The sequence below is a fragment of the Alligator mississippiensis genome, chromosome 5 (genome assembly GCF_030867095.1).
Source record: "Alligator mississippiensis isolate rAllMis1 chromosome 5, rAllMis1, whole genome shotgun sequence".
Taxonomy (NCBI): domain Eukaryota; kingdom Metazoa; phylum Chordata; order Crocodylia; family Alligatoridae; genus Alligator; species Alligator mississippiensis.
Window position 1 is genome coordinate 218867248 of NC_081828.1, and position 16040 is coordinate 218883287.

General features: G+C 45.9%; 1 protein-coding gene across 4 annotated transcripts in view; it reads right to left on the minus strand.

The window, feature by feature from the left end:
- Positions 1–434: 434 nt before the first annotated feature.
- Positions 435–16040, minus strand: part of LOC102567266 (uncharacterized) — a 55133-nt gene continuing 39527 nt past the window's right edge. For all 4 annotated transcript variants that reach the window (XM_019494492.2, XM_019494491.2, XM_019494488.2 and 1 more), the window contains 10 exons: positions 13730–13792; positions 11535–11597; positions 11104–11166; positions 8922–8984; positions 8491–8553; positions 8060–8122; positions 6785–6847; positions 6355–6417; positions 5924–5986; positions 435–3055 (listed from right to left, as the gene is read on the minus strand). In XM_019494492.2, coding sequence (XP_019350037.1) covers positions 2283–3055; positions 5924–5986; positions 6355–6417; positions 6785–6847; positions 8060–8122; positions 8491–8553; positions 8922–8984; positions 11104–11166; positions 11535–11597; positions 13730–13792 — 1340 coding nt within the window. In that variant the 3' untranslated portion in view covers positions 435–2282. The remainder of the gene's footprint in view (positions 3056–5923; positions 5987–6354; positions 6418–6784; positions 6848–8059; positions 8123–8490; positions 8554–8921; positions 8985–11103; positions 11167–11534; positions 11598–13729; positions 13793–16040) is intronic.

The window sequence follows — 16040 nt, forward strand, 5'->3', positions numbered from 1 at the left end:
TGCTTTGAATGAATCCAGGGCTTTTAATGGGTCTCCCAATTCAATTTGGATTCAATGATTTGGCTGCTGAATCAGGCTGAATCTTCTCCAAATTGAATTGGCGACCAAAGCTTCGCCCATGCTTACTTTCCACTATATTAAGAACTTTCTGAACTCAAATCCAATTTTTTTCCAATCCTTCCTAGTTTCAGTTCATAGAATCATAAAAAATATACCTGGAAGTGATGCCAGGAGGTCACTTTTATTCCAAACCCACGCTTTAGGGAGTATCATCCCAATCCAAACCATCCTTAAATATTTCACGAACAACTGTTACAGGAGATATTCTTAAATATTTCATGAACAACCATCATACAACTACCAAGCATAACAACTTAAACGTGAAAAACATCCCTTTAGTTTGCCACAGACACATCACAGAGACAAAGACACTGTTATTGTCCTGATACTGGAAGAACTTTATTGGAATGTGCTTTCATGTATACGAGACAGAACAAACTAGGCCAAAAAATGAATTAAAATATGTTTCATTTATCTGATCGTCCTTAGAGTTAAATAGTCATTTCTTTTTCAGATTCATAAAATAATATCTAGCTTTCTTGACCATCTTGACAACACATCCAGTACTTCACTGAAAATTATTTCTTCATCTGAGCTGATAATTTTAGCTAGAGTTAAAAACAGCCTGCAGGGCTGTGCAATGGAGACTAAATGACTGGGATCCACTAACAGACAGCAGAACAGCAGAAGAAAAGATAGTTTGACTAGTGCAAATCAAAACAGTTAAAAAGGAGAGAGGATTATTAACACCTGTGGGATGAAGAGTTTAGAAGGAATCAGATATATTATAATGAGCCATGACATCAATATACTCTGTCAACTGTTGCCTGAATAAAAATGCTGCTGCCATGGGCAGGTACTGTTTTTTGTTTAGATGGAGCAGAAATCAAAGGGGTGGATGGAGGGGATGCAAATACACCTTGACTCCCTCCACCTCAGCACTGTAGGCTCAAGGACATATTTTCCTCTGTTCTGAGAAGCTGATGAGGCCAGAGCTCTGTCCAGGCAGCAAAACTCCCTTTACCAAGACTGCTTGCCTGCAGGAGGAAGACTGCAATTGAGACAAGTACCATCAACGATGGACAAGCTTGGAATGACATACAGGCCTAGAACCACTTACCAAGGTCATCTGGAAATGCTCACAGTCACCAGTGCTAAACACAAAGGTCTACAAGGGGGCCTCGTGTCACTCTCTTTCTCTTTTGCTTTTCCTATTTCTCCTCTTGGTTCTGTATGTATGAACTTCTCTAACTGTACATTACCACAAATGAACTTTACGGAAACATTGCTGATATCTTGCAAAATATCAAAATAATTTACACCTTGTTATACCATGTCAGACTGTGAGCTTGAGAGTGTCGGGACCTTATGTTTCATTACAAAGATGCCATGCTTGGTGCTGCAGAATTTGAACTGCTGTGATGATTGAAGATATCACACAGGTCCCTGTACAAGTCTCCAAGGGACTTCCAAGATCCATCCAAGTCTCTGTACAAATTCTGTTCTCTGATACCTGGTAGTAAATCTAAGGTACTGCTCAGAAGCCAGTTAAAACACACAGCTGCAAAACTTCATTGGGAACAAGTACATTGGTCCAAATCTGCATTATCCACTTACACAAGTGGAGACCACAAAATCCTAGAGGTGAAACGGGCCTCAGGGTTCATCTGGTCCATGCACCTGGATCCACTGCACAAACACATGTCCAACCTCTATTGGAAATTCTCCAACAAAGGACATCCCACAGCTTCTTAGGTAGGTTGTCCCACTGTCCTGATGCTCTTACAGGCAGGAAATACTTCCTGAGACTTTAACTGAATTTGCTTTGCTGTAGAACAAACCTACCTCAGGCACTGTCCTGTGTGGCAAAGAGCAGCCATTTTTGTTGTTCATCACTCTGACAGCCTTTAGACTTGGTGAGACCTGATATTATGTTGTGCTCTTCCCCGCTGTAGCCTCTTCTGCAGAGGGGATAAGCTTTGTAAACCCAGGTGAGCTTCAGTTGGAAGCAGACCCAGCAAAGTTAAACTGTTCTGCTGTAAATTTTAGTAAAGAGAAAGTACTAATCACCTGAACTGTGTTTAGTACAAAGGTGCTACACTGATGAGGCAAACCACGCATCTGTTTGATTGGCTCTTAAGCATCAGCACAATAAAAATGATTAACAATAGTAACATTGGGGTGATGCTGGCTGGAGAACTGAGATGACACACAATTAATGTCTAAAGAAGGAAAACAAGAAGGAGAACAATAAGAAATGCAACACAAATAGCAAAAAGAACCCCCAGATATTTTTTAGAGATGCATTTCTCAGCCTGTACCCTGGCTATATTGCATCCTTTCATGTGGTCTCTCAATCTCTCTTCAGTTATGCTTGGTTCCAGATGCATCTTGTTGGAATAATAGCCACCTCCATTCTGCTGGACCATCCTCTGGATCATGTCCATCAGCTCATTAGCCTGCTCATTCTGTTCTTCCCCTGTTGCTCTGTTGTTGAAGGCACAGAATCGCTCCCCACACTTCCGGATCAGGGCCTGAAGATCTTTGTTGCGTAACTGTGTCACATATTCCTTCAGGGACCCATTTCCCAAGTCTTCTTTCCGGGTGAATAAGATGATGGTGTGCTTCAGGACTTCCTTCCCAAACACATCCTGGACCCTCTTCACAGCTGCCTTGTCCTCCTCAGTGTAACGGCCCAGCTGGGTCACCAGCACGAGTGCGTGGGGTCCCGGCTGGGAGAGTGCGAGGCAGTGCTTGACTTCTTCGTAGATTTCTGCATTGCAGCTGTGGGGGTTAAACAGATCTGGGGTGTCAATCACCATGATTCCTTGTTCTTTGCGCCTGCCTTGTCCTTTCTCACACCTCATGGTTACTGCCTTTGCCCCAAGTTGGGATTTGAACAGGTTCTGCCCAAGGAGGGTGTTTCCAGTTGCACTTCTCCCACCACCACTTTTGCCAACAAGGATGATTCTCAGTTCTGAGTTCCTGTGGTCACCTGGGGAGAAGGGAACAAGCCTAACAGTCACACATCTGTATAGGCAGGAATTCTGAGTGGGATTGGTATACAATTCTTAATTAACTCAAACTAACACCTTTAGGAGCCAGAAGACCCAAAGTAAACAGACCACTGGTTCTAAACCAGGGTGCTGTGTCCCACTGGGGTGCCTTGAGACCCTTTGAATGGGTTCTTCAAAGTACCCAACAATGTTAGCTCTGCAAAGTGTGCAAGCAGGATTAAGAAGAGAAATTCAGGGATTGCAGATACCAACCCACAGTTTCAAATCATCCTGCACTGCTGACAGTCTGAGCTGAGCTTTCAGAGCTCTTTGAAACAGAAGATTGGCTATAGGATTTCTATGTAGTCAAAAAATGAGTGAAAAATAAGAGCTGGCATTTCTCAAAGGGGCGCACAACGTAACAAGAGGTTCTTTGAGATGGTCAAGGGCACAAGTCTTGAATCTGTGGTTGTCTTTCCATCCCCATCCCTTTGCAGAACCTCACACTTAGCTGCCTCACACTTAATGCCACATACATGTGGGCTCCAAAATATTCATGCTTATACTCTCAGGCGGTTCAAGTGCTGAGGCAAGGGACCGAGTCAGAGAGGGTATGGGTGACATTTAAACAAGAGGTAGGGGTTCATTTCATTGTCCAGCCCATTGGAGCCATGACCAAAAATGCTGTCATACTTTTCCCGGGATGACTGGTGGACATCCTCCCCACAAAGTTTATGAACGGCCCAAATAATGCCCTTAACTATGTTAAAATACTACACTAAGGTCTGTATGTCATGCTAAGCTGAGGCTTATTTACAACAGGTAAAATACAAAACATTTATGCTGACTTCACAGGGCAAGCATAGCTAGTCCATCTGAGACAAAACAATGTGGTATCCCTTCCAGTGTATCTTCTATATTCATAAGAATTTCAACCTGGCTCCTAGGTGTCTGGTTACTCCTTAAAACTTTGTTTTTCAGGTTGTTAATCAGTTTCTCGAGATGTTCCAAACCAGATAACCCCTTTTCACTGAAAAAGTAATTCATTCAAATTGAAACTGTTTATATAACAGAACTTTCCCTATCAGTGATGTCTTGCTTATGCAATCACACAATTAAAAGAATGCATTGAAGAGCTTGGGCTCAGGGTATAAGAAAGCTGTAAACCAGCAAACAGTGTGCTTCAAGAGGGAGAATTCTCTCTGACACCATCCGCTGCTGTTCTCAAGGAACAGGGATTTCCTGTTCCTTGAAAAGCGGGAGTATTTTACTTTCTCTACTTCCCATTCCCCACTTGCTCTGCAGTAATGCTCCTTTTACCTAAGCCAAAGATCCTTGTAAATCCCAAAAATACTGTGCAGTCTGCTAATTAAGACGCTACCACTACTAGGACGGATAGGGCAAAAGACTGGGACGCGCTGAGTTTGAGACACTTAAGGTGAATAGCTTGTATAGGCTGATTGACCCACTTTGTCTGAGATGTGCCCTAATGAACTGAATGCTAGCCCATGAGTGTGTCAGCTGGACACAACCTGATTCAAAGATATTCTGTTCACTTGTGTGCGTGTGTTTGGCTGCGTTTTATTCTTGGCCCGATGAACTGATTCCAGGCATATGAGGGTGTCAGCCTGTACATACAGATCAACCCAGATGGGTCAGGCGTGTCACATTAATCTGTGTGTGTGTGTATGTATCTAACTGATTTGGTGGCTGCAGTAACCGAGCACAATTGAAACTGAGTCCTGCATGATAGCTCCATTGGGGAATGAGGATTTGCAGAAGAGAGAGATACAGCTCGATTTAAAAATACAAGTTACACAAGCAGCACATGGATAGAATTAGACAGACCGTAGAAATATACCCCTAATAAATGAGCGCACCCCTAAGTGATGGGCAAATCTAGTAACAGACAATTCTCATCTGTGAGTTCCTGTGGTCTCCCTCCCAGGGTGAGGGAATAAACCTCATGGTCACAACATCTTTGCACAGGCAGGAAAGATAAATGAAATAGATATACAATTCTTAATTACCCAATGCAACCAGGCTATACACTGGGGAAAAGAGGCCTAGAACAAACAGATGACCAATTCTCAACCAGGGTGCTGAGGCCCTCCCGGGTGCCTTCAGAATCTTTGAAGGGTTCTTCACGGTGCCCTACAACGTGAGCACTGTCAGTGTGCAAGCTCAATTCAGAAGATAAACCCAGGGACTGTAAATAGCAATCCACAGAGGTCAAACCATGCTGCCCTGCTGAAAGTAGTAGCTCAAATATCTGAGATCTTGGCAACAGATGACTTGCACTAGGGTTTGCGTGCAGTCAAAAAAATAGTGAAAAGTAAGAGCTGGCATTTTCCAAGGGGGCCTAGAATGTATCAAGAGGTTCTTTAAGATGGTGGGGGGCAAGGGGACAGGTCTTGAGTCTGTGGTTTTCTTTCCATCCCCATTGCTTTGCAGAACCTCACACATAGCTGTCTCACACCTGCTGCCACATACACATGGGCCCCAAAACATACATGCCAGCTCTCTCAGGCCATTCAAGTGCCCAAAATTCATCTCCTCCATTAGCGGTTTGATCATTGGCATAGAGCTAAAATTGGAGAAGGCAGATTTAACAGCTGTCTTTCCTGCTGTGGAACTAGCTTTTTGAGTCCCACTGCTGCTTTGATAAAAGAGCAGGATGATGGGAAGCTGCCTTGATAAGCTTCGGTGGCTGAGCCAGAAGAAGGCCCAAGGGCCACATGAGTTTGTTTTCCCAGAGTAGGGAAACCAGTAGTGGCTGGTACAGGTGCACAGAGGTACAATGATGACCTGTTCCCAGTTCGGGTCAGAGGATTATGCAGAGGAGTTATGAAAGTGGTGAGACTTACCCGAGGTGAGGTCTGGCACAGGACTGTCACTTTCCGGGTCATGTGGCATTTCTTGAGCTTCACCTGGAAGAGAAAGGAGAAGCAGAGAACTGGCTAATTGGATCTGCCCCAAGAAGACAGGATTTCCTCTCCAGTGGGGACATAATGCTTGGACTGAGCCACGGGGCATTGTTAGCTGTCTTACCTGCTGCAGAACTGGCCATTTTACTCCCACCACTGCTCTGAGAAAAGAGCAGGATGATGGGAAGCTGCCTTGATAGGCTTTGGTGGCTGAGCCAGAAGGCAAAGGCCAAGGGGTCACGTGAGCTTGTTTTCCCTGAGTGGGGAAACTGGTAGTGGCTGGTAGAGGTGCACAGAGGTACAGTGATGACCTGTTCCCAGTTGGGGGTCAGAGGATAATGCAGAAGAGATCTGAAAGTGGTGAGACTTACGTGTGGTGAGGTCTATCACAAGAGTGTCACTGTCTGGCAAATGCGGCATTTCTTGAGATTTACCTAGAAGGGGAAGGAGAAGCAGAGAATTGGCTAATGGGATCTGTCCCGGGAAGACAGGGTTTCCTCTCCAGCAGGGACAAAATAGCAGGACTGAGCCAGGGGGCTGTGTTCCCTGTCGTACATGCTGCAGAACTGGCATTTTTACTCCCACCACTGCTCTGAGAAAAGCGCAGGATGATGGGAAGCTGCCTTGATAGGCTTCAGTGGATGAGCCAGAAGGAAAAGGCCTAGGGGTCACGTGAGTTTGTTTTCCTGGAGTGGGAAACTGGTAGGGGCATGCACAGCTGCACAGAGGTGCAAGGATGACCGAACCCCAGTCAGGGATCAGAGGGTTGCACAGAGGAGATGTGAGAGTGATAAGACTTACCCGAGGTGATGTCTGGCACAAGAGTGTCACAATCTGGTGAATGCGGCATTTCATGACCATTACCTAGAAGGGCAAGGAGAAGCAAAGAATCGGATAAGAGGATCTGCCCCAGGAAGATGGGGTTTTGTCTCCAGTGCAGCAAAATACCGGGACTGAGCCAGTTATATTGGTGATGTTTTATTGTCACTCCCATGCAAGTGATTATGAAGTAGCACTGGGACTCCAGCGTTTAAATCAGTGCCGACCACGTGGTATAAATGAGCATAACCAGAGAAGGAATTTACTCTGAAATTAAAAAGGCTGCATAGAACTAATGATTGATCAAAATTGGGGCCTCTTAGGATATCAGTCTAATTAAAGAAAATGTGCAGTGCGGAGGTACTAGACAATTTCAGTAGCTAATAAGACTGTGTTGGTGAACTAAAGCAAGACACTAGTTACCCACTAGTTACCCACTTTTCAGCCATATAGCCTAGTGGTTGGGGCACCTTGATCATACGACTGGGGACCTCTGATTTAGGACCCTGTAGGCAAAGATACTTTGAACCCATATTCCCCTCTTCCTAACAATGCATTATGGGATACGAGCCCAAAGGCTTGTTTTGTGCCAGGACAATGGTCCTGTCTTCAACTCCCTTGTGGAGGCTGGAACGGAATCTGAGCTCCCTGAGGCTCTCCAGTTCTTTAGATCCAGCAAATATCAGTGAACTCCCATGACAAGTGTGTGCATTCCTCCCCGCAGCCCTATTACATATGTCCACCAGGCTGCTGCCATGTTACTGCTGTTATTTGTTACTTTATGAGCTCGGTTGTAAGACTGTAAGGTTAGGAGGGACTTCACATCGTCATATAGTGCAGTCCACTGCTACAGGCAGGATTGTCCTAGATTAAACCATCCGAGGCAAGTGTCTGTCCAACAAAGGACCAGAGGAAAGTAGGGCTGGAAGGGACTTCATGAGGGCATTGTGTCAAAGAGATCTTGATTTAATGGGGCACCAGCAGGTGTTCAGGTAGTGATGTAATGGGAGCTGAATAGGGCTGCATTTAAGTGCTTGAAAGGTGAAGTCTGATCTGGCCCTGGGTCATTCGGCCATAAATAAGATGGTCTGTGCAGAGAGAAATCTTGGGTGCTTGACTTGGCAAACTTAATCATATTCTTTTAACTTTTGCAGGTGTTTTCAACCTTTTTAGACTCCTGCTACCCCCTTACCTCCACTGAACAATGCCAGCTCTCAGCTGTCATGTTTTTTGATATATGAAAGTGGTGAGACTTACCCAAGGTGAGGTCTGGCACAGGAGTGTCACTATCCTGTTCATGTGGCATTTCTTGAGCTTCACCTGGAAGAGAAAGGAGAAGCAGAGAATTGGCTAAGGGGATCTGCCCCAAGAAGACAGGATTTCCTCTCCAGTGGGGACATAATGCTTGGACTGAGCCAAGGGGCTGTGTTAGCTGTCTTACCTGCTGCAGAACTGGCCATTTTACTCCCACCACTGCTCTGAGAAAAGAGCAGGATGATGGGAAGCTGCCTTGATAGGCTTCGGTGGCTGAACCAGAAGGCAAAGGCCAAGTGGTCACGTGAGGTTGTTTTCCCATAGCGGGGAAACCAGTAGTGGCTGGTAGAGGTGCACAGAGGTACAGTGATGACCTGTTCCCAGTTGGGGGTCAGAGGATTATGCAGAGGAGATATGAAAGTGGTGAGACTTACCCGAGGTGAGGTCTGGCACAGGAGTGTCACTACCCGTTTGAGGTGGCATTTCTTGAGCTTCACCTAGAAGGGAAAGGAGAAGCAGAGAATTGGCTAATGGGATCTGCCCCAGGAAGACAGGATTTCCTCTCCAGTCGGGACAAAATGCTGGGACTGAGCCAAGGGGCATTGTTAGCTGTCTTACCTGCTGCAGAACTGGCCATTTTACTCCCACCACTGCTCTGAGAAAGGAGCAGGATGATGGGAAGCTGCCTTGATAGGCTTCGGTGCCTGAGCCAGAAGGCCAAGGCCAGGTTGTCTCGTGAGTTTGTTTTGCCTGAGTGGGGAAACTGGTAGGGGCTGGTAGAGGTGCACAGAGGTACAGTGATGACCTGTTCCCAGTTGGGGGTCAGAGGATAATGCAGAAGAGATCTGAAAGTGGTGAGACTTACCCGAGGTGAGGTCTGGCACAGGAGTGTCACTGTCCGGTGTATGCGGCATTTCTGGAGATTTACCTAGAAGGGCAAGGAGAAGAAAGAATCAGCTAATGGGATCTGCCCCAGGAAGATGTGGTTTCCTCTCCAGTGCAGACAAAATACTGGGACAGAGCCAGTTATATTGGCGATGTTTTATTGTCACTCCCATTGAAGTGATTATGGAGTAGCACTGGGACTCCAGTGTTTAATTTAATGCCCACTGTCTGGTATACATGAGCATAACCAGAGAAGGAATTTACTCTGAAATTAAAAAGGGTGCATAGAGCTAAGGATGGATCAAAATCGGGGCCTCTTAGGATGTCAGTGCAATTAAAGAAAATGAACAGTGCCACAGGTATAAGACAACTTACGGGAACTCATAAGACTGTGTTGGTGTACTAAAGGAAGACACTAGCTAAAGTATTTCACTTCAGAATAGCTGGTGTGGTAAGGGCAGGGTAGGGGGATTGAGCAGTCCTGTGACTGCTCTTGTGGCTATCTGTGTTGGAATGAAAACCAACAGATCCACCTCCCGATACTTACCAACACTTTCAGTTTTCTTCAACATCGTAGGTGTGCCCGGTGAGAGTCAAAACAATAAGCAAGTCCTGGCCAGACTGTATGAAGACATTTTCCTGTGTGGCCACCACGATTCTACAGTCACATTGCTAAATGTTTGATCTTGCCCAGTTTCACCCCCACCACCTTTGTTAAAATAAATTGGATTGCTCCTGCCTCCACTGCAATTCATGCAGCTTTTAGACCTTTAACTTACAAAGAAGATTGCTGATGCAGCCAGTACAAGAGGCACCAGGACACTAGGGACATGAGAGCTGCATGGAGGGGTGTAAGTGGACGTACTCTCCATTTAAATCCAAATTCCAAGCAAATCCCCAAGCCTTTAGCTGGGCAGACAAGCATAACTAGTCACATGGCATGGGGAGAAAGCTTCTACCCACCTTTCAGCCAAACAGCCTAATGGGTGGAGCACCTGCCCATACTACTGGGGACCTGTGATTTGGGACCCCAGTAGTCAGAGAACCTTTAAACCCATATTTCCTTCTTCCTAGCTATGCATTCTGGGATATGATCCCACATTCTTGTTCTGTGCCAGGACAATGGCCCTGGCTTCAACTCCCTTCTGGAGGCTGGAACGGAGTCTGAGATCCCTGAAGCTCTCCAGGCCTTTCCTGCTAGCAAAGATCAGTGAACTCCACTGATAAGTGTGTTCATTCCTGCCCGAACCACAATGCACATGTCCACCAGCCTGGTGTCATGTTACTGCTGTCATTTGTTAGTCCATGAGCTGAGTTGTAAGACTGAAAGGTTAGGAGGGACTTCACATGGTCATCTAGTCCAGCCCCATGTTCCAGGCAGGATTCTTCCTTATTAACAAACCATCCCAGCCAAGCATCTGTCCAACACAGGACCATAGGAAAGTAGGGTTGGAAGGGACTTCTGGTGTCATTCTATCAAAGAGATCTTGATTTAATGTGGCAGCAGCAGGATCTCAAGGAATGGTGTGATAGGAATTGATTATGGCTGCATGTATGTGCTTGAAAGGTGGAATTTGATCTGGCCATGGGTCGTTGTGTCATAAGTTACGTGGTCTGTGCAGATACAAATCTTAGGCACTTGACTTGGCAACCTTAATCATCAGAGTGTATCAAGAGGTTATTTGAGATGGTCAAGGGGATAAGTCTTGAGTCTATGATTGTCTTTCCATCCCCATTATTTTGCAGAACCTCACACTTAGCTGCCCCACACTTTCTGCCACATACATGTGGGCCACAAAACATACATGCCAGCCCTCTCAGGCCATTCAAATGCCCAATATTTATCTCCCTCATTAGCAGTTTGATCATTGGGACAGGGCCACAATTGGAGAGAGCTGATGAACCACTGTCTTACCTGCTGTGGAACTAAGCTTTTTACTCCCACCAGTGCTCTGACAAAAGAGCAGGATGATGGGAAGCTGCCTTGATAGGATTCAGTAGCTGAGCCAGAAGGAAAAGGCCCTGGGGTCCCGTAAGTTTGTTTTCCCTGAGTTGGGAAACTGGTAGTGGCTGGTACAGGTGCATAGAGGTACAGTGGTGACCTGTTCCCAGTCAGGGGTCAGAGGATTATGTAGAGGAGATCTGAAAGTGGTGAGACTTACCCGAGGTGAGGTCTATGACAGGAACATCGCTGTCCTGTGAATGTGGCATTTCTTGAGCATTACCTAGAGGGGGAAGGAGAAAAAGAGAATTGGCTAATGGGATCTACCCTGTGAAGACAGGGTTTCCTCTGGAGCGGGGACAAAATAGCAGGACTGAGCCAAGGGGCTGTGTTACCTGTCTTACATGCTGCAGAACTGGCCTTTTTACTCCCACAACTGCTCTGAGAAAAGCACAGGATGATGGGAAGCTACCTTGATAGGCTTCAGTGGCTGAGCCAGAAGGAAAAGGCCAGGGGGTCATGTGAGTTTGTTTTACTGGGGAGGGGAAACTGGTAGGGGCTTGTGCAGCTGCACAGAGGTGCAGTGATGACCCGACCCCAGTCAGGGATCAGAGGATTGCACAGAGGAGATCTGAGAGTGATGAGACTTACCTGAGGTGATGTCTGGCACAAGAGCGTCACAGTCTGGTGAATGAGGCATTTCATGAGAATTACCTAAAAGGGCAAGGAGAAGCAAAGAATCGGACAAGAGGATCTGCCCCAGGAAGATGGGGTTTCCTCTCCAGTGCAGACAAGTTAGATTGGCTATGTTTTATTGTCACTCCCATGCAAGTGATTATGAAGTAGCACTGGGACTCCAGTGTTTAAATCATTGCTGACTGTGTGGTATACACAAGTGTAACAGAGAAGGAATTGATTCAGAAATTAAAAAGGGCACATATAATTAAGGATGGATCAAATTTGGGGTCAGTGATGAGGTCAGCCCAATTAAAGAAAAGGTTCATTGCCGCAGGTACTAGACAATCTACAATAACTCATAAGACTGTGCCAGTGAACTAAGCAAAGACTCTAATCCAAGAATTTCACCCAGAACAGCTGGAGTGGTAACAGCAGAATGGAGGGATTGAAAAGTCCTGAGAATAGGCCAGGTGGCTATCGTTGTTGCAATGAAAACCAGCAGATCAACCTCCCAGCCTTTATGTTTTCTTTTGGTTTTATTCAGTGTCAAAGGTGTGCCAGCCTGGGACCAGAAGAAAAAGCAAGTCCTCAGTGGTTTGGCTGCAATATATTTTTCTATTCCAGCTTTTAAAACTTTAGCTTACAAAAATGATCCCTCATGCAGCCAGTACAAGAGCCTCCAGGGTTGTAGTGATATGAGTGCTCCATGGAGGGGTCTAAGTCGACTTACTCTCCACTTCAATCCAAATACCATGCAAGTCCCCAAGCCTTTATCTGGGGGACAAGTATACCTAGTCACATGGCATGGGGAGAATGCTTCCACCCACTTTACAGCTGGACTGGACTCTGAGATCCCTGAGGCACTCCAGGACCTTCATGTTAGCAAATATCAGTGAATTCCCCTGATACGTGTGTGCAGTCCTCCCTCCTACACCCAATATGCATGTCCACCACGTGGTGGATGTTGTCATGCTACTCCTGTCATTTGTTACTCCATGAGCTCAGTTGTAAGACTGTAAGGCGAGGAAGGACTTCCCATGGTCATCTAGTCCAGCGCTCTGCTACAGGCAAGATTGTCTCTGATTAAACCAGTCCAGCCAAGTCCAACACAGGGTCATAGAAAACTAGGGTTGGAAGGGACTTCATGAGGTCATTGTATTGAAGACATCTTGATTTAATGAGTCACCAGTAGGTGCTCAAGTAATGGTGTGATAGGAGTTGAGTGGGGCTGCTCGTAAGTGCTTGAAAGGTGGAATTTGATCTGGCCCTGGGTTATTTTTTCATGGGGAAGATGGTCTGTGCGTATAGAACTTTTGGGCACTTAACTTGGCAACCTTAATCATCATCTTTTATCTCTTGCAGGGGTTTTTAGCCTTGTGAGACTCCCGCTGCCTTTTAACCCCATTGAACAATGTCAGCTCTCAGGTTTCATGTGTTTTTTGCTTATGGAAAAATACCAGAGCATGTCTTCTGTTGCAAAGAGCTCAGAAAAACCAGAGCTGGGCACAAGGTGTTTGACTCGGTGGGTTCCTATTTGCGGGCTCTGAGGTCATTCTGTAAAGCATGTGCAGGTATTCACACACTTCACAGGGCTCCTAATGTTGGTGCCTTACTTATGGGTAGGATTCTGCATTGCAGGTGTGGCGGTTAAACAGGTCTGGGGTGTCAATCATGACTCCCTGCCCCTAGTGCATGCCTTTCCATCTTTCACACCTGATAGTTACTGCTCTTGCCCTGAGTCAGGACTTGACGTGGTTCTGCCCAAAGAGGGTGTTGCCTTCTCCCACCACCATGGTTTTGTGAACAAGGATTTGTTACTTAATTTTATTGTTGCCCAAGGTTGGTGGGAACAAGCTTGATGGTCAAAACATCTCTGCACAGGCAGGAATGATGAATGGAATTGGTATACAAATTTTAATTACCCCAAGTGACCATGCTATACAGAGGCAAGTGACCAGGATGATGGGAAGCTGCCTTGATAGGCTTCGGTGGCTGAGCCAGAAGTAAAAGGCCTACCTTTTCACTCAAACTGAACGAAAGGAGTTTATTTTCCCCAACATGGGAAACCATTAGAGGCTTGTGCAGCTGCTCGGAAGTGCAGTGATGACTTGACCCCAGTTGGGGATTAGGGGATTGTGCAGAAGAGTTCTGTAACTGGTGAGACTTACCCAAGTTGAGGTCTGGCACAAGAGTGTCACAGTTCGGGGACTGCGGTTTTTCTTGAGCATTACCTAGAAGGGGAAGAAGAAGCAGGGAATTGGGTAAGGGGAGCAGCCCCAGGAAGGTGGGGTTTGCTCTCCAGTGGGGAGACACTACCAGGACTGAGCCGGGGACTGTGTTAGATTGGCTATGGTGTGTGGTCGCTCCCATGTTAGCTAACGTGGAGTAGCACTGGGACTCTGGTGTTTAAATCAATGCTGACTGTGTGATATAAAGGAGCATGACCACAGACGGAATTTACTCCGAAATTACAAAGGGTGAATAGAACTAAGGATGGATCACATTTGGGGCCTGTGACATTCCAGCCCAATTAAAGATAACATTCAATGCCGCAGGTATGAGATAATCTACAAGAACTCATAAGACTGTGTCGGGGTACTTACTAAAAAAAGATGCTAGCCAAAGAATTTCACCTGAGAACTGCTGGTTTGGCAAGGGCAGGGTAGGGGGATTGAGCAGTCTTGTGAAGAGGTCACCTGGCTATCTGTGTTGCAATGAAAACTAACAGATCAACCTCCTGATATTTATTTTCTCTTTTGGTTTTCTTCAATGTCAAAGGTGTGCCAGGTGGGCACCAAGAAGGACAAGCAATTCCATGGAAATTGGCTGTTACACATTTTTCTATGGGATCCTCAGCCTTCTACACTCAGTGGGAGAAAGCTTCTACCCACTTTCCAGCCAAATAGCCTAATAGGTGGGGCACTTACCCATACTACTGGGGTCCTGTGATTTGGGACCCTTGTAGTCAGAGAACCTTTGAACCCACATTTTCCTCTTCTGAGAAGTGCATTCTGGGTTATGAGCCAACAGACTTGTTCTGTGCCTGGACAATGGCCCTGTCTTCAACTCCCTTCTGAAGGCTGGAACGGAATCTGAAATCTCTGGGGCTCTCCAGGTCTTTCCTGCCAGCAAATATCAGTGAAATCCCCTGAAAAGTGTGTGTATTCCTCCCTCCTACACACAAGACACATGTCAACTAGTCCGCTGTCATGTTACTGCTGTCATTTTTTACTCCATGAGCTCAGTCAGAAGACTGTAAGGCTAGAATGGACTTGACATGGTCATCCATTCCAGCCCCCTGCTCCAGGCAGGATTCTCCCTGATTAAACCAGCCCAGCCAAGTGTCTGTCCAACACAGGGTCATAGGAAACTAGCGCTGGAAGGTACTTTATGATGTCGTTGTATCAAAGAGGTCTTGATTTAATGGGGGACCAGCAGGTGTTCAATTAATGATGTGATAGCAGCTGAATGGGGCTGCACTTACGTGCTTGAAAGGCGGAATCTGACCTGGCCCTGGGTCATTCTGTCATAAATAACATGGTCTATCATGGGCACTTGACTTGGCAACCTTAAACATCATCTTTTAACTTCTGAAGACGTTTTCAACATTGCTAGGCTCCAACTGGCCCCTCCTCGCATTGAACTATGCCAGCTCTCAGCTTTCATGTGTTTTTTGCTTATGGAGAAATACCATAACATGTCTTCTTCTGCAAAGAGCTCAGAAAAACCATGGCAGGGCACAAGGTGTTTGACACAGTGGATTCCTATTGGCAGTTTCTGGGCTTATTCTGTAAAGCATGTGCCGGTATTCACAGACTTCACAGGGCTGCTTATGTTGGTGGCTGTCTTCTTTTTAGGCTCTTTCATTGAAAGCGTGGGGGTTAAACAAGTCTGTGGTGTTGATCGGCATGATTCCCTGCCTCTTGTGCATGTCTTGACCTGTTTCACACCTCATGGTTACTGACCTTGCCCTGAATCAGGACTTGAACTAGTTCTGTGCAAGGAGGGTGTTTCCTTCTCCCACCAATATGCTTTTGCCAACAAGGATGTGTTACTTCATTTTATTCTTGTCCTCATTAATTGAATCCTGATATAAGAGGGTGTCAGCCTGTACATACTGATCAACCCAGCCGGGTTGGGCATGTCGTGTGTGTGTGTGTGTGTGTGTGTGTGTGACTGAATTGGTGGCTGGAGTAACTGAGCCCAAGTGAAACTGTGGCCTCCCAGATAGCTCCATTGGGGGATGAGCGTGACAGCTAAAAAGTATGCCTGTGTAATAAAGGTGCTTGGTGAAGGCTCTATGAAGATTAGACCAAGTGTTTTTCTGTATTTGTTTAGATATTAAGCTATATGTTGTTGCTGAAAGCGTAATTAAAGTCTAAAATGTAGTCAGGGCTTGTATAAAGTAAGGCCTAGTAAATTTAGCAAAGCTTTGAAGTAATAAGGCCCTGTAGCACAGTTCAAACTACCTTATCAAAG